Source organism: Acanthochromis polyacanthus, chromosome 20 (assembly GCF_021347895.1).
Source record: "Acanthochromis polyacanthus isolate Apoly-LR-REF ecotype Palm Island chromosome 20, KAUST_Apoly_ChrSc, whole genome shotgun sequence".
NCBI lineage: Eukaryota > Metazoa > Chordata > Actinopteri > Pomacentridae > Acanthochromis > Acanthochromis polyacanthus.
This window is the reverse complement of record NC_067132.1, coordinates 30,205,257-30,229,772: the sequence shown is the minus strand read 5'-3', so window position 1 is coordinate 30,229,772 and position 24,516 is coordinate 30,205,257. Positions and strand designations below refer to the sequence as shown.

The following is a 24,516-nucleotide window of genomic DNA, read 5'->3' as shown; positions in this document are numbered from 1 at the left end:
AAGGAATCTAAACCTCTTCAAGTTTCAAGAATCAGATCAAAGATCAGAATCTGTGCAGACTAAAAGACCTGAAGTACGAAAAACTCACTTTTACAGACGTCCTGGTTCTGTTGATTTGAAGTCAATCTTGTTGTATTCATTTATTGCATCGTAGTTCAGTTTAACCCTCATGTCGTCCTGCGGGTCAAATTAACCCGTTTCAAAGTTTGAAAATGTGGAGAAAAAAATATTTTCACAGTGAAGCTTCTGATGTCCACATTTGCAACATTTTTGGGAAATTTCTGAATATTTATTGCTGGAAAAAGAAGAATTAAAAAATAAATTTTTCTGTGAAAGTTCTGAAAGAAATTATTAGAAGTTTTACTGATATATGTTTAATCACTTTAGATGTTTTTAGGATTTTTTTGGAAGAGTTTTACTAATTATTTAAAAATATTTACAAGAATTTTTTTGCAACATTTGATGTATTTTTTCAAAATATATTTTAAGGGAAACTTTTAAGGAATTATTGGAATTTTCTTCCTGAAGTTTTTGCAAATTTTCAGAAATTTGGGGATTTTTTTGACTGATTTTTTTTCAGACAAGGAAACAATATTTTTTGGTGCCCATAAATGAAGACAACAGGAGGGTTAGTTATTATTTCTTAGTAACAGACGGGACAAACGCTGTGTTTCTGATGCAGGTCTGAGTCTCTCACTAACATGGTCTTTACCTGATGTTGCAGATACTGAGGTGTCCTGTGTTTTTATGGAGAGATGCATCTTACCGTGCAGCTTCCAGATCGCTCCTCGAGTCGTCATCTACTGGATTCATTTGACAACAGGACGTCGTGTCCACTCTTATTACAACGACCAGGACCAGCTTCAACATCAGCACCAGCACCAGATCTACAGAAACAGGACGTCACTGTTCAAGGACCAGATCTCCAGAGGAAACGCCTCACTGCAGCTGACAGGAGTGAAGGTTCAGGATGAAGGCACATACATGTGCTTCACAAATGGCGTCCACGGAGACAAGACTTCTATTATTGACTTACAAATTAACGGTATGATAAAAGTATAGAAAATAAATCAATGTGTTGTTTAATAGTTCAATTTAACCTCAAATTATTAGTAACTCTACCGTGCATCATTTGTTTGTTTGCTTTTTTCCAGCTCCAGTTCGTAAAGTGAACATCCAGCAGGTAGAAAACAGGATGAGCTGCAGCTCAGAGGGGATCTACCCTCAACCTGAGCTCACCTGGTCCACCACACCTCCATCCAACATCAACCTCCACAACACAACCACAGTCCAGCAGAATGAAGAGCAGCTTTACAGCATCAGTAGTTCTCTGATCCTCTCAGATAATGACACTGATCTGGTCTACAGCTGCACCGTCACAACTCCAACAAACAGGAGGAGAGCTGCTTGGAGGAAACTCAGTGAGGAAAACATCATCTTAGTTGCTTCATTCTTGTATTTTTGTTTTCCATCATTTCAGCTCCTATCAGTGGATCAACAAGTGAAACCATGAAGCGAACCACTTCGTGGTTCAGCCCTTTAGAAAGGAGAGAAATGAAACAAAACAGAGCACAAATCTGACAGTTTCTCTTCATGACATTAAAAAAAAAACGTCGAATCGCCACCTTATCGCGGTGGAGGGGTTTGAGTTTCTCGGTGATCCTGGGAGCTATGTTGTCCGGGGCATAAGCCCGTGGTAGGGTCTTCCAAGGCAAACTGGTCCTGGGTGAGAGACCAGACCAAGAGCGATTCAGAAGACCTCGATAAAAACAGAAAATGCTAAAGCCGCTACCTCGCCCGGGTTAGGGAAACCGGGGCCTTCCCCTGGAGCCAGGCCTGGGGGGAGCTCGTTGAAGAGCGTTTGGTGGCCGAGCCTTGGGGTCCCGTGGGGCTCGGTCATGCACAGCCCGAAGAAGTAACACGGGACCACCGCCCAGTAGGCCCACCACCTACAGGGCAGGAAGTCGGGGTCGGGTGCTATGTCCACCGGGCAGTAGGCAGGAGCGGGCCCTTGGGCGTGCCACCCCCTGGTGACGTAAACTAGCTCTGGGGACGTGGAACATCACCTCACTGGCGGGGAAGGAACCTGAGCTGGTGCGGGAGGTGGAGCGATACCGGCTAGATATAGTTGGGCTCACCTCCACGCACAGCAAGGGTTCTGGAACCAGAATCCTTGAGAGGGGTTGGACTCTCTCCTACTCCGGAGTTGCCCAAAGTGAGAGGCGCCAGGTGGGTGTGGGGATACTCACAAGCCCCCGGCTGAGCGCCGCTTTGTTGGAGTTCTCCCCGGAGAACGAGAGGGTCGCCTCTCTGCGACTTCGTGTTGCAGAGGGGAAAACTCTGACTGTTGTCTGTGCTTATGCGCTGAACAGGAGTTCAGAGTATTCGACCTTCTTGGAGTCTCTGGGTGGTGTCCTGTAAGGGGTACCGCCCGGGGATTCCATAGTTCTCTTGAGAGACTTCGATGCTCACGTGGGCAACGATGGAGAAACCTGGAGGGGGGTGATTGGGAGGAACGGCCTGTCCGATCTGAACCCGAGTGGTGTTTTGTTATTGGACTTCTTTGCTAGTCATAGATTGTCCATAACAAACACCATGGTCGAGCATAAGGTTGCTCATAAGTGTATTTGGTACCAGAGCACCTTAGGCCAAAGGTCGATGATCGACTTTATAGTTGTATCGTCAGACCTGCGGCCGTATGTCTTGGACACTCGGGTGAAGAGAGGTGCAGAGCTGTCAACTGATCACCACCTGGTGGTGAGTTGGATCCGATGGCGGGGAAGACTGCCGGACAGACCTGGTAAACCCAAACGTGTAGTGCGGGTGAACTGGGAACGTCTGGCGGAGGACCCTGTCCGTAGGGTTTTCAACTCCCACCTCCGGAAGAGTTTCTCCTGTATCCCGGGGGAGGTTGGGGACATGGATTCTGAGTGGTACATGTTCAAAGCCTCCATTGCAGAAGCAGCTGCTAGGAGCTGTGGTCTGAAGGTCACTGGTGCCTGTCGCGGCGGCAATCCAAAGACCCGCTGGTGGACACCAGGGGTGAGGGAGGCCGTCAGGCTGAAAAAGGAGACTTTTCGAGCCTGGTTGGCTCGGGTGTCTCCCGAAGCAGCTGACAGGTACTGACTGGCCAAAAGGGCGCTGTAGCGGTTGTGGAAGCTAAAACTCAGGTGTGGAGTTCAGGGAGGCCATGGAGAAGGACTTTCGGTCGGCCTCGGGGACGTTCTGGCAAACCGTTCGACACCTCAGGATGGGGAGGCAGGGCTTCGCTCAGGCTGTGTACAGTCGGGATGGAGAACTGTTGACCCCGTACTGGGGATATCATTGAGCGGTGGAAAGAGCACTTCGAGGAACTCCTGAACTCAGTAAACACGTCCTCTATGGAGTAGGCAGAGCCTGAAGACTCCGGGGGGATCTTCATCCATATCCATGGCAGAGGTCACCGAGGTAGTTAAGAAGCTCCTCGGTGGCAAGGCGCCAGGTGTGGACGAGATTCACCCTGACATGCTGAAGGCTCTGGACATTGTTGGACCGTCTTGGTTGACACGTCTATACAATGTCGCGTGGGCATCGGGTACAGTACCTGTGGAGTGGCAGACTGGGGTGGTGGTCCCTATTTTCAAAAACGAGGATCGGAGAGTGTGTGCCAACTATCGCGGTATCACACTTCTCAGCCTCCCCGGGAAAGTTTACTCTAGGGTGCTGGAAGGGAGGATCCGACCAATAGTCGAACCTCAGATTCAGGAGGAGTAATGCAGATTCCGTCCCGGTCGTGGAACAGCGGACCAGCTCTTTACCCTTGCAGAGCTGCTGAGGGGGTCATGGGAGTATGGCCTGCCAGTCTACATGTGTTTTGTGGATCTGGAGAAGGCCTCTGACCGTGTCCCCCAAGGGGCTTTGTGGGGGGCACTGCGGGAGTATGGGGTCCCGGGCTCGTTGCCCTGTACAACTAAAGTGAGAGCTGTGTCCGCATACTCGGCACTAAGTCAGACACGTTTCCGGTGGGTGTTGGACTCCACCAGGGTTGCCCCTTGTCTCCAATCCTGTTTGTGGTTTTCATAGACAGGATTTCAAGGCGCAGTCATGGTGGGGAGGGTTTTCAGTTTGGGGGCCTCAGGATCGCATCTCTGCTTTTTGTGGATGATGTGGTTTTGTTGGCGTCCTCACACCGTGACCTCCAGCACGCACTGGAGCGGTTTGCAGCCGAGTGTGAAGCGGCAGGGATGCGGATCAGCACCTCCAAGTCCGAGGCCATGGTTCTCTGCCGGAAACCGGTGGATTGCTCCCTCCGGGTAAGGGGGGAGTTGCTTCTCCAAGCGAAGGAGTTTAAGTATCTCAGGATTTTGTTCACGAGTGATGGGAAAATGGAGCGAGAGATGGACCGGCAGACTGGTGCGGCGTCAGCAGTAATGTGGGCATTGTACCGAACCGTCGTGGTGAAGAGGGAGCTGAGCTGTAAAGCGAAGCTCTCGATTTACCAGTCCATCTACGTTCCAACCCTCACCTATGGTCATGAGCTTTGGGTAGTGACCAAAAGAACAAGATCACGGATACAAGCGGCCGAAATGAGCTTCCTCCGTAGGGTGGCTGGACTCAGTCTTAGAGATGGAGCTCAGACATCCGGAGGGAGCTCGGAGTAGAGCCGCTGCTCCTTCGCATCGAAAAGAGCCAGTTGAGGTGGTTTGGCCATCTGATTGGGATCCTCCAGGGAGACTTCCTTTGAAGGTTTTCCGAGCACGTCCGTCTGGGAGGAGACCCCGGGGTAGACCCAGAACTCGATGGAGGGATTATATATCTCGTCTGGCCTGGGAACGCCTCGGGATCCCCCAGGAAGAGCTGGAAAGCGTTGCTGGGGAGAGGGACGTCTGGAACGACCTGCTTCGCCTGCTGCCTCCGTGACCCGGCCCCGGATAAGCGGAAGAAAATGGATGGATGGATGGAGATTAAAAAATGATTCTACAATTGAATTATATTATATTAATAGACTTAAACTTATAACACTTAAATAAATCTATAGAATGAAATGTATTTAAATCCTTTGAACAGATCCCTTAAATCTGACCAGATGAGCCCAATTATACGTAGATTTTTATTTTTGTTTTAAAACTCTTAGAATATTGAACTTTGAAGTTGGATATATTAGTTTTTCTGGCTTTCAGTAGGTGTTAACTGCTACAACAAAGTATTATGAGGACAAATGAGTATTCCACTAATTAAACATTTACTGGTTAGCTTTGTGTGTTCGAGGAGGTTTTGGGACTTTATCGTCTTTTAACAACCACAACTCCCAGAAATGTTTATTCTTGAAGTTTCAGTGATCAGAAACTGTGGAGATCGAGGGACCTGAACTCATGAAAACTCATTTTTACAGACCTGTTAGTTCTAATGTTCTGTTCTTATTGGACATTTCTGGATGGTCTGGTTGTTGTTTTCTTTGTTGTTTTCTCTTGTAGAGTGCTCTTTAACACTGTTTATTTTTAGTTATTTCTCAGTAACAGACGGGACAAACGCTGTTTCTGATGCAGGTCTGAGTCTCTCACTAACATGGTCTTTACCTGATGTTGCAGATACTGAGGTGTCCTGTGTTTTTATGGAGAGATGCATCTTACCGTGCAGCTTCCAGGCCGATACTCGAGTCTTCATCGACTGGTTTCAGTTGACAGCCGGAGACTTTTGTACCCACTCTTATTACGACAACCAGGACCAGCTTCAACATCAGCACCAGATGTACAGAAACAGGACGTCACTGTTCAAGGACCAGATCTCCAGAGGAAACGCCTCACTGCAGCTGACAGGAGTGAAGGTTCAGGATGAAGGAAGATACCAGTGCTGTACCAGCACCATGAACGAAAACAACAGTTCATTTGTCAACGTTAAAGTGGACGGTATGAGAAATACCAACTACCACACGGAACTCCTGAGTTTTTAGGAATTTATCTGCAATATACGAGAGAAAAGTGCCTCTTTTCTTCTCTTTTCCAGCTCCAGTCCAGGAGGTGAACATCCAGCAGGTAGAAAACAGGATGAGCTGCAGCTCAGAGGGGATCTACCCTCAACCTGAGCTCACCTGGTCCACCACACCTCCATCCAACATCAACCTCCACAACACAACCACAGTCCAGCAGAATGAAGAGCAGCTTTACAGCATCAGTAGTTCTCTGATCCTCTCAGATAATGACACTGATCTGGTCTACAGCTGCACCGTCAAAACCCGCAGAAACAACATGACGGCCTCTCTGTCTAGAACAAGTAAGTGGACTTATGTTCAGAGCAGGAGGGAATGTACACCTGTCAACTCAGTAATGCTGAGGAGACGCTGATAAGTGACACCTCTGTGAAGATAAGTGGAGGTAAAACAGCAAAAGTTCCTCTGATTATCTGGAAGATGTGTTTGACCTGCAGACATCAAAGATCACAAAACTCCATCATGGAGCTTCCAGAGACAGAAAATTAACTGAATCTTTTTATATTTCAGGGAAATCAGTCAATGGAGGATTCATAGTCGCTGGGATTCTACCTGTTCTAATCACAGCAGCAGCAGTCAGTCTGTTACTCTACTATAAATATATAAAAGGTAAGAAGATGTTCTTTCTTCACTTTGGAATCAATGTCTTGTATGTTTTCTGTACTGATCATATCTTCTGGACTCTGAATATTTCTCAGGTCAACAAGAAAACAGCACAAGAAGATTAAACAATAATGAATTTATGTAAGTAGACCTTTTCTAATAAACGGTATGTGAGGGGACAAACTGTTGACGTGAAGTTAGAACCAATTTTGAATTTAGAATTCAACAACATTAATGGAAAACACTAAAGACACTGCAATGAAGATAAAAGGAAATCAAATGAAGCAGTCATGATTGCTGTGAAGGTTTATTTTAAAACATTTGGCACTGAAGGAGAATAAATTAAAGTCTGTTTTAGATTGGTGTGTTTTGGTGCTTAATTATATTTCACTGTGTTTGCAGACTTGAAGATAAAAATGAAGGAAGATCTTCTGCTGAAGCAACGTGTCAGAACTCTGAGGTCTGACTGCACAAAGGAATGTAAACAGAAATGAATGTCATACAGAGAAGAAGAGAAACAAACAGGACAAATTAGCTTCTGCACCAGTTAAACTCTGCTGTGATGTTTTTAAGTGTTAACTAGTTGGTACCTGGACTGTAAATGTAGATTTTTTTCACATTGGTGGCCTGATCGGACTCCTGGAATGATTTCAGGAACAATAAAAGTTCAGTAAATTTCCAGAACTTATGAAGCTGCTGTAGGACACAGGCTGGTTAACTGTGGAAACTGATGAACTTCCTTTCTGTTACAGCACAGACTGCTGGCTGTGTACTGAACACTGTTTTACTTTATTGTGACATTTGTGTGTATCTATGTCCATCTATTTGTGTATCTGTCAGTGACAAAGCTGGGCTTAGTTACTGCTGTCCATGAGCTCCTGGTTTTAGAGCTCAGGAGACATTTATTGGACACGTTCCCCTCCATATTTAAAACGTTTGTAGCCGTAGTAAAAACATGACAGAAGCAAAGAACTTTATTTTTCTAAAACATTGTAATCTTATTTATTGTGCCTAAATTTGGTGTTTTCCTTCACGTCATTTTAAATCTTTTCCAAAAAGGTACTAATTGGTGCGTAAAATGCCTCCCAGTGTTCCAAATAATGAGGCTGCCTGCTGCTCGGCGTTGCTCGTCTGAAGCACTTCCTGTTCTGACGTCACATCTCTTCCCCTCAACCTGCTTTGCACGGAGGATTTTAGGTTTTGTGGTGAAACGCTGTATGTGATATTTTTCCGTTTTCTTCAATAAATTGCTTGTTTCAGCTGTAGCCTTTTACTCGTGTTTACATTTCATCTCAGAGGTTTGTATCTGCTGTCAAAACATCAGTAAACACCAGAAACAGTTGGCATTTAGCTGGAGAGAGCAGACGTTCTGCTGTTGTAAACGTGTGAATCCACTGTGCCGAGGCGTGGTTTGGTCCCGTGGCTAATAATGTTTGAAGCAGTTAAAGTGCTTCAATTGTCAATGAATCACCTGAACCTCTAAGTCAGACTCTTCTGCTGGCAGTGCTTCAAAGAGAAGGAAAACCGTCGACATGGAAGTGAAATTAGACAAAATAAAATGCTGTCAACAGAAACACCAACGGACATCGACATTATTAGATCTAGATGTAAAAACACTGCAACATGTTCTGTTATCTACATACATGCATGGAAGTTGTTGGTATTCACGAGTTTTCCAAAGAACTGATCGATATCGTGATGCACGAAACTTCCAAAACCCATAATATAATCTGTCTGTGTGAAAATTACATCAGAGTGTGTTTATAGAGCACCTCATGAATGTAGCAGAACCATTTGAATGTCTCCTAACTCCAAAATATAAATAAAGAGCATACAGGGTTACAGACAAACACGGCAAATAAACATGCTCTTCAATAGTTATCCTCATTATTATTAATAGTAATATTATTATTATTGTTTCCACCATAAAGCAGACAATCATCTAGAGCAGCTGAATGTTCATGATGAATCAAATCCAAAACAATCCATGAACCAGTAAACGTCTTCATTTCCCTTGGTTTATCGACCACTAGATGTCCTACTCCAGCATGTTTAGAATGAAGTGTTGAAGCTTCAAAAAAGCCTCAATCAGCATCAGCAGCTCAGCCTAAAAAAAAAAGACTCACATGGAGGTTGAAGCAGCAGCAGACAAACTGGATCCTTCTCCCAAGAAAACCCATGAATGTGGAAGGAAAGAAATCCTCAGCAGCTGATTGGTTGTTGATCACAGGTGACTGAACACCTGGAGGTGGGAGGAGTCCTGCTGAAGACTGCTGGGAGATTTCCCATCATGCTCTTCTGACATCATCATCTTCAGTGTCTCTGACTGGAGGTTTAGGTTTTATAAAAGCAGCTAAAACCAAGAAAAGGTGTTCATGTTCCACAGAACAAACCTTTGATCACATTCAGCAGCACTCAGAGAATAAAGAAACAGCATGAAGGAGTCTGTGTGTTTCTCTGTCAACTTTGGATGTTGCTGAAATCAATCTCTCATCTGCTCTCACTTTTCTTTTTTAATCCTCTCCAGTCTCCAGTTCACTTTCTGCAGCAGATCTGTTGTATTAAACTCACAGATGCATTAATGTGGACGAACTTTAATGTGGATGTGGAGTGACTTTCTGCTGCTTTAGAGCTTGTTGGGAAGTTTACAGTAAACAAAAAATGTACACAAAATGTCAGAAATAATGTAGTCAATGAAAAAATAAAGTATTAAAAAATACAAACTTAAGAGCTGATCTTTATTTCAGTGTTTCCATTACTAACATAAGTACGCATTTTTGTTTTTTAAAGAAATCTTAAACTTCCCCTGAAAAAACTAACATGGTGGAACACCATCTTTCCCGTCATTCTGCAATCAGCTGAGCAGCTACTTGAACACCTTGGTGGCTGGAAGAAGTTCAGTCTCTACTGTCCAGATCTGCTCTGCAACCTGACGTGAAGCAGGAATTCTGATCAGGATGAACCTTTTCATGCTTTTTGTGATGTTTCTGTGGATGCTGACTGTTTCCAGAGGAGGTGAGTGAACGCTGCCTGATTATAAAAACTTTGGTCATTTTAAAGATTTGGTCCACGAGCCAAAGTTTATTTGCAACAAACAGAATGGATTAAATTCACTGATGTTTCCTTATTAGAGCCTCAGTTTTAATCTGTAGACCTCTGTATGAGTTGGTCTTCTTAACTGTGAAGGACAAACTGTTTTTCTGCTCAGTAGTGGAAACGCTCTCTCGGTTTTTTTTCCACCAAAGCAAAGGGTCCTCGCTCCTTGGGATCACTTTTTCTTCCATGTATCTGTGTTTGCTGTGATTGCTCTGAGAAGCCAAAACCCGAGTGTCAAACTGCTGCCACAGTCCTCCCTGAGAAGCTGAACACTGCTGATGTTGATGCAGATGTTGAGGCTTCACTGCTGGACATCTGTCTCTCACTGCAGCCCATGGCTTGCATATCACTGATGATATTTGTGATCTGATTGTTTCCACATTTCCAACATTCTGGACGTGTCCAAAAAGGTGCTTTCTGCAAGGGTGTGGTTGTGTTCGATGTTTTGAAACTTGTGAAACCAGTGTTGTCATTCTGTCCTGAGAAGGGAAGTGTGTGTGTGTGTGTGTGTGTGTGTGTGTGTGTGTGTGTGTGTGTGTGTGTGTGTGTGTGTGTGTGTGTGTGTGTGTGTGTGTGTTTGTTTGCAGCTGTAACTTTGCAGCTTTACAGAAGTTAGTAAGACTTGCTAAAGCTCTGTGTTTCGGGTTTTCCACTTTTCCGTAACTAAACAGCTAAATCTGTGTTTCTGATGCAGGTCTGAGTCTCTCACTAACATGGTCTTTACCTGATGTTGCAGATACTGAGGTGTCCTGTGTTTTTATGGAGAGATGCATCTTACCGTGCAGCTTCCAAGTCGGTCCTCGAGTCTTCATCTACTGGTTTCAGTTGGGAATACCAAACCTTCTTGTCCACTCGTACTACAACAACCAGGACCATCTTGGATATCAATACCTGATCTTCAGAAACAGGACGTCACTGTTCAAGGACCAGATCTCCAGAGGAAACGCCTCACTGCAGCTGACAGGAGTGAAGGTTCAGGATGAAGGAACATATGAGTGTTTCACCAGCAAAAATAATGATCCATTTATCAACCTAAAAGTTTACGGTATGAGAAAAATACAGAAAACCATCAAATATTTAGTGTTTCCTTCATGTTCAGTGCTTTCAGTATCAGTAGGACTGTGTGAAGCTGCAGTTCTTCAGTTTGTCCTGTAGATGGCAGCAGAAAAAGACACTGAATGAATGAATGAATGAATGAATGTTGCTTTGACTCACTGCTCTGGAGTAGTAGTACGAGTATCAATATCAGTAGTAGTGCTATGTGGAGCAAAATGTTAACTCCGTCTGTGCATCTAAATTCTTTCCTCCTCTTTTCCAGCTCCAGTCCATGAAGTGAACATCCAGCAGGTAGAAAACAGGATGAGCTGCAGCTCAGAGGGGATCTACCCTCAACCTGAGCTCACCTGGTCCACCACACCTCCATCCAACATCAACCTCCACAACACAACCACAGTCCAGCAGAATGAAGAGCAGCTTTACAGCATCAGTAGTTCTCTGATCCTCTCACACAGTCATACTGATCTGGTCTACAGCTGCACCGTCACAACTCCAACAAACAGGAGGAGAGCTGCTTGGAGGAAACTCAGTGAGGAAAACATCTCATCTCAACAATCCACTCACACATTATTGACTTGCTTCATTCTTGTCTTTTTCTCTTCCATCATTTCAGCTCCTATCAGTGGATCAACAAGTGAAACAATCATCACCTGCACTGCCTCCAACTTTTCCTTCTCTCACCTGCTTTGGAGATTCAACCACAGTCAGATGATGGTGAAGCAGAGCAGGACTGATGGCAGCTCCACAGTCTCAGAGGAGTGGAGGCAGCAGGTGAAGGATGTGTCAGAGTCAGGAGACATCACACTGCAGGACTTATCTTCAGAGCAGGAGGGAATGTACACCTGTCAACTCAGTAATGCTGAGGAGACGCTGATAAGTGACACCTCTGTGAAGATAAGTGGAGGTAAAACAGCAAAAGTTCCTCTGATTATCTGGAAGATGTGTTTGACCTGCAGACATCAAAGATCACAAAACTCCATCATGGAGCTTCCAGAGACAGAAAATTAACTGAATCTTTTATATTTCAGGGAAATCAGTCAATGGAGGAATCATAGGTGGAGTGATTGGAGCTGTTCTGGTTGCAGCAGCAGTCGGTCTGTTTCTGTTCTATAAAAAGAAAAAGGTAAGATGTTGTTCTTCCTCCACTTTGGAATCCATTTCTTGTATGTTTTCTGTACTGATGATGTTTTCTGGACTCTGAACATTTCTCAGGTCAACAAGAAAACAGCGCAAGAAGGTTAAACAATAATTAAATCATGTAAGTAGACCTTTTCTTACCTGTACGTCTCTGTGGCTCTGCATGAACTACAGTATGAGCGCAAACAAACTGTTGACATCAAGTTAGTTTTACATTAAAGTTACAAAAAAGGAAGATACAATGTTTAAATAAAAAAGAAATATGAAACATGATTGATATGAAGATTTATTTTGCACTATATACTGAAAACGAACAAATAGGGAACTGGTTTTTATCTCTACCTGTTCAGTGCTGAATTTGATTTCTTTTTATTTACAGGATGAAAGGTGGAGATAAAAATACAGGAAGTCTTGAAAACTCAACCAGAAATTGTGAGACTCCGTCAAATGAACTTCAGTCCAGTCAGGACGCCCTGGACCTCTGAGATGTGACTGAAGGAAGTGAATATGACATTAATGACACCCAGCTCTACCTCACCAGTAAACCCTCGTCCACTTTCCTCACCGATTGCATCGCTGAAATAAAAACCTGGTTCACCTTAAACGTCCTGAAATTAAAGAGTAACAAAACTGAGGTTCTCCTCATCGGCACCAATCCATTTTATCCACAAATAACAGCTTTTCTCTCAGCATAGATAACTCCTCCGTTTGTTAGTGGTAATACACCAACTACTGCTGCTGATACTGTCACTGCTACTACAACTTGTAATACTATTACACATGCTGATACTACTTCTACTACTCTAACAGCTATTTATACTACTACCGCTGCTTGAACTTTTGGTATTACTATTACTGCTGCGTGTACTTTTAGTATTACTACTACAGCTACTAATAGTCGTCTGGTGTTTGGTTGTCCAGCTGTTAGCTTGCGTTAGTGTTTGCTAGCGGCTAACTAGTTAGCTCTCATAGACCCTCAACAAGATTTAAAGAAAAAAGAGCCAAAAACTATTCTTACCTGTGGAAAGTTATTCCAACTTTCCTTGTCTCCATCGTTTGATGTAGTGTGCAATTAAATGCAGCGCAACGAGCCGGCATTGTTCTTGTTTTAGCTTTCGCCCCGTACACACCAATGGAAAATACTGAAATTTTGTCCCCACTAGCTTAGTGTCTCTGTAGGCACGTAGCTCAGAGAGGCGTGTTGTATCAACTCTTCATATCTATGACTGCGACTCCCTCCTCTTCAGCCGTCCTCACAAATCCCTCCATAAACTTCAACTGGTCAAGAATTCAGCTGCCTGTACCATCACTCGAAGTGCCTCCGTCCGTCACATCACTCCTGTCCTCCAACAGCTCCACAGGCTGGGACATTATCTGAAATAACAGTTTACTATACAGAGACATGATCAGGTGTGTTCTAATGTGCTCTCAAGAACAATTTTCATCGCAATGACAAATCGGCCACCATCGAATCTGGGGTTTGTTTTACCGGACTAAATTATTTTTGTCATGTTGATTTTTTTCTTGTCAATTTTCTACAATAAATGTTTTGTGTGCATCTGTTGGTTTAGTTAATTTTACATCAGAGTAAATGCTGCCAACCTCTATAATGTAGAACGCCAAAATCCTTCATCCTAGCTCTGGATATGATCGTTTGGTTGTACTGATGAATTTAACTTTAATCAGAATATCATTTGACAGTTCTGTGTATTTTATAGATTGATTTATAAGATCGATCTTTTGGTTCTCTCAATCAAAGGTAATGCCCCAGTTTCCTGGTAACACAGTTGCACCAACAGCTTGATTCTCTGCTGTGAGCTACAACTGGAATTTTATTAGTTTTCAAGTCTGTATTTGTTCACACTTTTGAAAGTGAAGTTTTCTGAATTTGCTGTGTGGGATGCTAACCTAGCTAACGGAGCTAACGGCTATTTCCGGCCGCTAGCTAGCTAACTCGTCATAAAGCCTCCTGAAGGAGTCCAGGTTGTCTCAGTCAAACTTTAATGAACCTTCCTGGAATAAAACACCATCTTCCTCACCTCAGCCTCCTTCTCCTCCAAGAAGTTGCTCAGTTTGCCGTTTCAAGTCTGTATTTGTTCACACTTTGGAAAATGAAGTTTTCTGAATTTCCAGTGAGCAGCTCCTTGTTGCTCTCAGCTGTTGATGCAGTGACAACTATCAGTGGGTTACTGTGATACTGAAGAAAACTTCAAATGGTGATGATTCTCAGGCAGGTTCTGCAGTCAGGCTTCATGGACGTTTATTTGTCGTCTCCATCAGAGATCAGGACATTGACAGGAAGTCAGAGTTCCACTAAATGTCAACATAGAACACATGAGACAGAAACACAGAGCTGCATGTTGGAGTCTCAGCTCAGTGTTGATGCAGCAGCGCCACCTGCTGTCCAAAGCATCAAACTAGCAGCTCAACTCACATCTCTGCTTCTGTTTCAGTCACAGACCAGACATCCTTCATGTCCACTGCTGTGTGAGGCTTCTTCTTGCTGTCTGACTGTCTCATAGCAGCCACACACTCATTTTCCTGCATCTACAGCTCACTGCAGGACCAACAACACACAAAACACACACAGTCACTACAAAAACATCCAACATAAGTACACTAAGATGTGATAGCCTTTCTACACTGGCAACTTTATTATTTATTTGTGAAACCGTCACATTCACCACAACCGCTGTATTGCAAAATCCATTTAACCCTATGACGCCCACAGCCGCAAAATTACAAATTACTGCTGCTTCCTGGAACTTTGTTGTAAACCTGCAGACTGAACTGTGTTGATTTTCACTTCAGCTGTCACATCACTTTTCTTCTGCAGCTTTTAATAACAGACTGTATTAAAAAACACAAGAATATTAGCAGGTGTCAACAACTGTAGAGTGAGTCCTCCACACTGTAAACCTGCTAACTAACAGCTAATTAAATCTAAATAAGTTTACTGACTTCAGTTAACTAACAGGGATAATGACTTACTCACAGGTTGACTCCGTTTGTGCCCTAAAATCCAACATTTAGCTCCACAAACAGCTGCACAGTCCAGTTCACTGAAAACATGTTAGCGAACAGGATGCTAACCTAGCTAACGGCTATTTCCGGCCGTTAGCTAGCTAACTCGTCATAAAGCCTCCTGAATGAGTCCAGGTTGTCTCAGTCAAACTTTACTGAACCTTCCTGGAATAAAACACCATCTTCCTCACCTCAGCCTCCTTAGTTTCTCCTCCAAAAAGCAGCTCCATTTTCTAGTCCTTCTTCTCCTCCCGCCATCTCTCCCCAGAAGCTTCCAGAAGACGTTAGCTAAGCTCAGTGTGCCTGCGCAGACGTTGCGTTTCTACCAGATTTGACATCATTCTCTCAATTTTAATGTTGATTTCGGAGACAGATTTTTGCCTTTGGTCACATCTGAGCTTCATGTCACTTTAAATCCAACATTAAAAACTAAACATCTTCCTTTTGTGAAGCTTTTCAAAGAAACAAAGTCTAATTCTGACTTTGAAATGTTGAAAATAGAATAGAATAACTTTATTTATACCTTAAGGGAAATTCAGTTGTCAGGGTTCTTATCTGTATAATTTTGAATTGAATAGCCTGACTGCTGATGTCAAGAAATATTTCCTCAATCTTTCAGTCCTGCAGTGCAGGGATAGGAGTCGTCCACTGATGTTTTGTTGTTCACTGAGGCAGATGTGAAGTGGATGATCCATGTTGGTCAGAATGGCCTTCATCTTGCTCAGTGCCCGTCTCTCCACCTCATCCTCCAATGTGTTCAATCTGATTCCAGCCACAGAGCATCTTTTTTTAATCAGTTTGTTCAGACATCTTGCATCCTTGTTCTTTAAACTGCCTCCCCAGCAGACTGCAGCATAAAACAGGACACCTTGTTACAACGTGGGTGTGTGGTGAACCCAGGTGCAGACATAGTTGGCAGGCAGCTGGGCATGATAATAATAAAAAGTTTATTTCAACAACACTATAACAAACTGAAGACGGGACTGAAACGGCAAAAAACAAAACCAAACTGTGGCAAACGACAAAGCTACAAAAGGTACTTACTGGTGATGTTATGAGATGTGCCGAGGCTTCAAAGCATGTCGAGTAATGGAGGGGGCGTTTCCATGAAGCGCGTATCGAGGCTTGCTTCATTTAGGGGAGGAGCCAAAAATGATGACGTCCGAAGCCTCGTTGCCTGGCTGAACCACGTGACTGCTTCGGAAAGTGGTTCAGAGTTTGCTGTGAGGTCTGACAGCAGAATAAACCCCTCAGGCTCCGTTCAAAATGTGGGTTTTGATAGAGAGTTGTGGTCAGTCGAGAGTTTGGATAGAGTTTTGATAGTGTTTATATAGTTTGAAGAGTTTAGAGAGAGAGAGATAGTTTGGAGAGTTAGGAGAGTGAGGAGAGAAAGATAGGTGATAGGAAGGAGCCAACAAGGAAGTGGAAACTTTCCCCTGTGTGGGAACATTTTGATTTTTTAACTCCTAATAAGGTAAGCTAAATCTAACATTATTACAGACACATTAGGTTTGCTTATCAAGAACTGTATTTTTCACCATTTATTTTATTCAAAGCTGAGGTGTTTGTTTTTTTTAAAAAAAGGAATCGTTTAAAACCTGTTACTTCTGAATAAAATGAATAAAATCTCCCCTTTCCTGTACATCCTTGTCTAAGTTACACAAGCATATTCAGTACAATCTTCCTAGTTCCACAAGAACTTTCTCTGTCCTCTGCCTGCATAAGGCCATGCCATAAGGAGACAGACATTATTACACAACCTGCTACATTATATGATACCATTTTGGGGAAAATTTACACACAGAATACATGAAAATATATTTTATTATACACATATGTGATCATTTATCTATAGAAATTATTTGATCATACATTTTTTTGTTTTTCATAGTCATTCCCAACAGCCATAATGAACAATGATTCAGTGCATCAGGCATGTGGTTCAGATACAGCTGCCTGTGATTATACACTTCACCAGTAGGTGGTTTCATGTGCTCATGAAGCTTCAAGAAATGAAACATTTCTCGAACCAGTTGGTTCAAGTGGTTCAATGCCTCATGAGGCTTCATCTCACCATCACTAGTACTTACATACGAGGGAACAACAACTGAAGGCAAAAGCAAACTGAAGTCCAAGCACACACCAGGGTCCAAAAAGGGTAATCCACAAAAAGGGTGAAAAGTGAAGACAACCAAAACTGATATAATCTGAAAAGGGGAAGTGGCATCTGAAACTGCATGTTTACACAACACAATGAGCCAGCAATGACTGAAGGAAGCAGAGGGTTTGTATTGCTGAGGGAACATGTGAGAGGAATTGACTGATTACTGCAGCTGATGCCCATTGAGGGCAATCAGCAGGCCGAGCTCGAGGGCGAGTGACCGGGAGAGAGAGACAGAAGGGGAAGACAACAGACAGAGCGAGACAGAGACACACAAGCCCAAAAACACACACAAAGGACAATAATGGGGAAGAAAAGGAAAAGGGGAGAAAAAGGGCAGGAGCAGGATCATAACCATAACACACCTGCTACCACAGACTGATAAAACATCTGCAGCATCTTACTGCACATGTCTAAAGATCCAAGTCTTCTGAGGCTGAACAGTCGGCTCTGGCCCTTTTAGATGAAGTCAACATTTGGAGACCACTCCAACTTATTATCAAGGTGGACAGAGTTTGTCTGAAAATGTGGACATTACAAGATTTGCTGTGAAAATACCCCCCCCCCCCCACACACACACACACACATACACATTTTCAAACTTTAAAACGGGTCAATTTCACCCACAGGACAACACAAAGGTTAAAGAGCAGAAGGACACTGGTGATTCAGAGTCCTGATCCTGTAAGTTTTCCTCCTGCTCTCATTGATCATTATTATTGATGGTTACAACATGGATGGACTTTAATGCTGGAGTTAACGGAGGTGGAGCTCATTTGAACTGCTTCTTAATAATGCAGGCTGCTTTTATTCACATTTTAGAAGCTGAAACACGTGAAAACCAACTGAAGCAGCTGAATAAATGCAGTAAAAAGTGAAATATTTCCACATGAAGTCAATGGACGATGAAGTACCTCAACACTGCAGTACTCGAGTACTCAGTTCCTTTCCACCTGTAGACTGGAGTTGATGATCAGCTGCTGTGGAAACATGGAGTCAGAGCGCCGCCTGCTGGTGGACAGTTTTATTGATCAGAGCTTTGAAAACACCAAATCAGTCAGATCAAACACGTCATCACCACCACTCTTTTTTTTTTTCAATATTATATTTATTTATTCCTTCACAGCAAAATGTTACAAGTTACAGAAAAGCAGTATTACAAGATTAGAATAAATATATGCAACCAGTGCGGTATCTTCTAAGTAATACAATAAGGAAGGAAACATTTTCTTACTTTTCATCCCAAAACCCGGAACCTCAACCCCACAGCCAGTCATAATGGAACAATCATAAAGAAAAGAAAAGAAAAAGAAAGGCACCCAAAATATTATCTCTGGTCAAAGTTAGGATTCTTTACAATTAGATAGAAACGGTTCCCAAATCTCTTCAAAAATATCAATTTGTCCATTTATTTTATATATTAGACGTTCGTATGAGGCAGTCTCTGATAATGTGCTGAGCCATTCTGAAAAAGTAGGATCATTTTGTCCTTTCCAATGTCTTACAATCACCCTTTTGGCTGTGGTCAGGGCAGTCTTCAACCAGAGAACCTTTTTTTCTCTTAAACCAGTGGAAGAGTCCAAGTTATTCAAAAGGCAAAGCTGAGGGGTCAAGACAGTTTTTGTTTTCAGAGAATAGCATAACTTCTCCATTACTTTGTTCCAATAACCTGACAGTTTTGGACAAGTGAGAAACATATGGATCATATCACCTGGGTCAGAATGACATCTCCAACACATATTGGCTAAGCTAATTTTTGCCTTATGAAGCCTTACCGGTGTCCAGTATAGTCGATGAAGTATTTTAAATTGGATAAGCTTGGAACGCGCATCTCTCATTGGTTTCAACATGTGTCCGACCAGAGTATATCACCACCACTCTTACTCTTAAACATTTGTGGATCCTTTAGTTTCCATGGTGACGCCCACAAGGAGTCATGATGTGGTGTCAAACTGAGAATCTGCTGGTTTTTATTAGTAACAAACAATAAACTCTAAATGTTGACGGCGTTCAGCTGAAAACATGAAATCAAGATAAAATCTAAATCTGCTGTAATAACGTGGATCCTGTCAGTTTTACTTGTTCACATGTTTTTTTATCTGTTTTAAAAACTCATCAGTTCAGTTCTGCATTTCATTTCATGTTCTTCTGAATTTACAGTTTCAGTTTTACTTTCTTCATGATCACTTTGTTTTTAAGTCTGAACCTTCCTTCTGGATTTTGTCCAACAAGATTTATATTTTTATTTACACAGATTTGAGACACGATTTGTTCAGACTGGATTTTACAAAGAAAAGGTGTTCATGCTCCACAGAACAAACCTTTGATCACATTCAGCAGCACTCAGAGAATAAAGAAACAGCATGAAGGAGTCTGTGTGTTTGTGAACTTTGGATGTTGCTGAAATCAATCTCTCATCTGCTCTCACTTTTCTTTTTTAATCCTCTCCAGTTCACTTTCTGCAGCAGATCTGTTGTGTTAAACTCACAGATGCATTAATGTGGACGAACTTTAATGTGGATGTGGAGTGACTTTCTGCTGCTTTAGAGATTCTTGGGAAGTTTACAGTAAACAGAAAATTACACAAAATTGTAAATATAGAAATATTGTAGTAAAAAATAAAATAAAGTATTAAAAAATACAGTTTTAAATTCTAATCTTTATTTCAGTGTTTCGAATACAAACATCCCCATAAACGCCATCTGATGGTCATGTCTGTTTTTTTTTGCGGTTTTTAAACACGTCCTCCGTAAACTTCCCTTTTATGCACGCTGCAGTTGGGATCAGCAGTACCATGGTTTCATATCAATTTCATGTTAAATGTTAAATGAGGAAGTTTCCCAGCTTTCTGAAAACCTTGTCAGCCTGAAGAAGTTCAGTCTATAACTTTCAGATCTGCTCTGTGACTTCATATGAAGCAGGAATTATCACCACGATGAATCTTTTCATGCTTTTTTTGATCTTTCTGTGGAAGCTGACTGTTTCCAGAGGAGGTGAGTGAACGCTGCCTGATTATAAAAACTTTTGTTTTTCTTATTAGAGCCTCAGTTTTAAAAAGCTGACCTCTGTATGAGTTGGTCTACTTAACTGTAGAGGACAAACTCTGTTTTTCTGTTCCTCAACTGTGCAAAAGGAGCAGGACTGAACTGGTTTATGTGGGTTGTTAACATCCAGAATCAGAAGTTGCCGGTGAGAGGCAGAGAAACTGCAGGTAGAAGTTCTCAGGTGAACAGAGGAGGAGCTGAGGACATCTTTAGTCAGGAGAGAAATGATGAAAACATTTAGATAAATCTGAGACAATTTCTCCTCATTAGATACACAGAATTATTCTACAAATGAAATATTATATTACATTTCTGTTAATAGATGCCTTAAATCTAGAAAAAAACATTAACCTGATAATACCCTGTATTTATCCTGCTGTCAACAAATCCCATAGAAAAACCAACATTCTGTTAACTGGACAAAAAATCTGCTAAGTTTTATTTAGACACAGATTTTATTCATGTTTACATTCCACAGAAGTCATTACAACTGGAATAAAAGCAACGCTAAAGCTCTGTGTTTCGGGTTTTCCACTTTTCCGTAACTAAACAACTAAATCTGTGTTTCTGATGCAGGTCTGAGTCTCTCACTAACGTGGTCTTTACCTGATGTTGCAGATACTGAGGTGTCCTGTGTTTATATGGAGAGATGCATCTTACTGTGCAGCTTCCAGGTCGCTGATCATATCGTCATCCACTGGATTCATATGAAAGGACTTCATGTGCACTTCTATAGCAACCAAGACCAGCTTGGAGATCAGCACCAGAACTACAGAAACAGGACGTCACTGTTCAAGGACCAGATCTCCAGAGGAAACGCCTCACTGCAGCTGACAGGAGTGAAGGTTCAGGATGAAGGAAGATATGAGTGTTTCACCAGGACCATCAATGGAGACAAAGCTTCCTATATCAACCTTAAAGTTCATGGCATGTGATAAGTACAGAAAACCATCAACTTGTTTGTTTAGTGCTTTTGAAATTTCAAAAATGTTTAATAGTTAAATTTAACTTCTAAATATTAGTTACTCCGTCTGTGCATCTAAATTCTCTTTTTCTTTCACAGCTCCAGTCCATGAAGTGAACATCCAGCAGGTAGAAAACAGGATGAGCTGCAGCTCAGAGGGGATCTACCCTCAACCTGAGCTCACCTGGTCCACCACACCTCCATCCAACATCAACCTCCACAACACAACCACAGTCCAGCAGAATGAAGAGCAGCTTTACAGCATCAGTAGTTCTCTGATCCTCTCACACAGTCATACTGATCTGGTCTACAGCTGCACCGTCACAACTTGCAGAAACAACATGACTAGAACTCTGTCTAGAACAAGTAAGTGGACTTATCTTCAGAGCAGGAGGGAATGTACAGCTGTCAACTCAGTAATGCTGAGGAGACGCTGATAAGTGACACCTCTGTGAAGATAAGTGGAGGTAAAACAGCAAAAGTTCCTCTGATTATCTGGAAGATGTGTTTGACCTGCAGACATCAAAGATCACAAAACTCCATCATGGAGCTTCCAGAGACAGAAAATTAACTGAATCTTTTATATTTCAGGGAAATCAGTCAATGGAGGAATCATAGGTGCAGTGATTGGAGCTGTTCTGGTTCCAGCAGCAGTCGGTCTGTTTCTGTTCTGGAAAATGAAAAAAGGTAAGAAGATGTTCTTCCTCCACTTTGGAATTTATTTCTTGTTTGTTGTTTGTGTTGATGAGGCTTTCTGAACATTTCTCAGGTCAACAAGAAAACACTACAGAAAGATCAAATAATGAAGAAATCATGTAAGTAGACCTTTTCTATGAAACTTCTCTGCTGCTCTGTGTGAACTACAATGGGTCTATTATCTGGTTAAATAAAATAAATAACAGTATGTGAGGGAACGTGTTAAAGGAGGAAACTGTTGACGTGAAGTTAGTTTTACATTAAAGTCACTGAAAAGAAGATACTTTTTAAAAAGAAAGTATGAATCATGATTACTGTGAAGATTTATTTTTGCACTTTATACTGAGGAAGAACAAATAAGGAACTGGTTTTTATCTCTACATGTTGTGAATTTGATTTCTTTTTATTTACAGATGCATTAGAAGTGAAGATAAAGATCCAGAAAGTCTTGGAAACATAAACACCGGCTTATTGACTCTGCCAGAAGAACTCCAGTCCAGTCAGGACACCCTGGACCTCTGAGGTTTGACTGAACAAAGAGAATATGACATTAATGTGAAATGGATAGAGGATGTCTAGAAGTTTTGAAATTTCAAATCAGAAGGTTGAAGAAAAATGGTTCTAAAGCTCTGCCCGTACAGTTCCATGACATAACCTGACTCATGTATGACCACCTCGTCTTTCTCTGCAGCTTTTCTCTTAGTTCTGCTTCCTAAGGCTACTCTCTCCATTAGTATTTCTTATCTGAATTCTCTGTTCCTCTTTTTTAGTCTGTCAACTAGCGAATGCACTCTGACCTCACCAGATGAGCACATGCACATGATCTGATTGAAGTAAAACCACTTAAAAAGTTCCTGTCTCCCCACTAGAGCAGACTGAGGATGTTCAGCTGTTAGCATTGCTAACCGTTTAGCCAAGTGAAACTGTGGCGCCACTACAGGAGCAGAAAACACACTGGATGATCTCAAAATATCAAATGCCAGACGACTCCACTCTGGGAGTTTCAGTTTCACCCAGAAAAGAAGCAAATTATTGGGAGAACATTTAACACAACAGAATATACAACTAAAACGAAACACAAAAAAAGGGGTGAGTTCAGATTAAATGATGTAAATAATACAAAACATTAAATGTCCCAAACAAAACAAGAATCAACCAATAAACAAAATGAGGATGAGGAAAGAAATTCACCAGTCCAAAGCTCCACATGTTGAGCTACAAGTTCTGGAAAAGTGTTTTGAATGGAACTGTGAGTTAGAAGTACTGAAGTAATATTAAGTTTGTACATTTACATTTTTCATTAATAAAACAGAAATGTGCATTTTTTAAATCATTAACAGTAAAATATCAGCTCTATTGTATTTATTTATTTATTTCTGTTGATGTTTTCTACATCTCTTTATTAATGGACCGTCCCTCATCCCCACATAAACACCCACCTGACAAGAGACTTTATGCACTTTAAGAGACTGGATTGTTTTTATCTGATTTTTTTTTGCTGTTTATTAGTTTATTAAGATGTTTATATTTTAATGTGATGTACAGTTTTATTGATGTTTCTGTTCCACTGTAGTCACTGATCAACAAACAAAATTTTGCTCTCTTGTGTATGAAAATGACAATAAAATCTCTGACCTACGTTTTCCCCACTGTGGCTTCAGTTAAACAGTATTTCATTCATTCATCGTTTGTCACCTGTTTATTTCCATCCTCCTGCTCAGAGAAATATTCACTATAAGTCAAAATTAGTCACTCTGTCAAATATTTTGACGCTTAATTTTCACTTGTTGATGCTTCATTTTGTTGAGAAGAACGACAAATAATCAACATTTAAACGGTCAGACAGGCTTCAGAATGCACGATGTTCAATGACAGTAAATCTGAGCTCCTGCAGCACGATTTTAAACAAATCTAACCTGCTGATAATAAATCCAGTGATCTGATGAAAGAATAAACAGCAGAACTTGTGCATTTAATCTGCCAACCTGAGCCCTAAAGTCAGAAATCCAAAGATACTCAATAAACTTTCATAAATGGCAAAGAAAAGGAAGGAAATGCCTAAAAAAAGACTCAGGATTAAACAGATTATTCTAAATATTCCACCGTTGACGAGAACAAAGACACCAGGAAGCAGCAGAGCTACAGCAAATCATCAAAGTTTATTTTCCTGCACATTTAAAAAGCAAATGAAAGCAGAAGCCTGAATGAACGAAGGAAAGCCCCGCAGAGAGAGGAGCAAACTCCGTCCACTCTGCTGGACAGCGACGCCCCCTAGTGGTAAAAGAAAAGAAGTACAGCATACAAACCCCCCCCATTCAAGCCCATCGTGTCCCCAGAATAAATTAGCTCGGTAGTTTTTGCTCTCGGCCAGTATTTACACCAGTGCTTCAGCCGGTTCATCAACAACAACAAAAAGAGAAGATTCTGTAGATTCTGTGATTCTGAACGAGCCGAGAGAAGCCAAACGATTTTAAAAAGATAGAAAACAGGCACGTGTCGAGGGTTTAGACGCTTCCACATCCGCACATCTGGAGGCTGAAGAAATCTGAGCTCACAGGACGAAACGACAGAACATCAGGCTGCCAAGAGCGAATTTAAAGGAGAGAAATCAGAGGTTTTGTTGTCCGTTTCTTCCTAAAGATCATTTCCTTAATCAAGAACCCCGCTGATCGTTTACATTAATCGACGTCCAACAAAATGTTTGAAAATTTAACAGATCTATCCAAACCAGTGATCTCCTTTAGAGAATTGTTTTTCTGGTGAATTTTCT

The 24,516-nt window shown here is 42.0% G+C and overlaps 2 protein-coding genes across 3 annotated transcripts in view; one reads left to right on the top strand and one right to left on the bottom strand.

Moving 5' to 3' along the window:
- The window catches only part of LOC127531351 (programmed cell death 1 ligand 1-like), a 30,786-nt gene extending 9,387 nt beyond the window's left edge, over positions 1-21,399 (top strand). Inside the window, exons 3-6 of the mRNA XM_051940471.1 lie at positions 5,526-5,885; positions 5,983-6,249; positions 11,749-11,843; positions 21,364-21,399. Of these exons, the coding sequence (XP_051796431.1) occupies positions 5,526-5,885; positions 5,983-6,249; positions 11,749-11,843; positions 21,364-21,399 (758 nt within the window). The remainder of the gene's footprint in view (positions 1-5,525; positions 5,886-5,982; positions 6,250-11,748; positions 11,844-21,363) is intronic.
- A 2,487-nt stretch (positions 21,400-23,886) lies between these two features.
- ssr1 (signal sequence receptor, alpha) overlaps positions 23,887-24,516 on the bottom strand; it is a 9,483-nt gene continuing 8,853 nt past the window's right edge. For both annotated transcript variants that reach the window (XM_051940599.1, XM_051940600.1), the window contains one exon: positions 23,887-24,516. This exon is cut by the window's right edge and continues 956 nt beyond it. The gene's annotated coding sequence lies outside the window, so the exon portion shown is untranslated.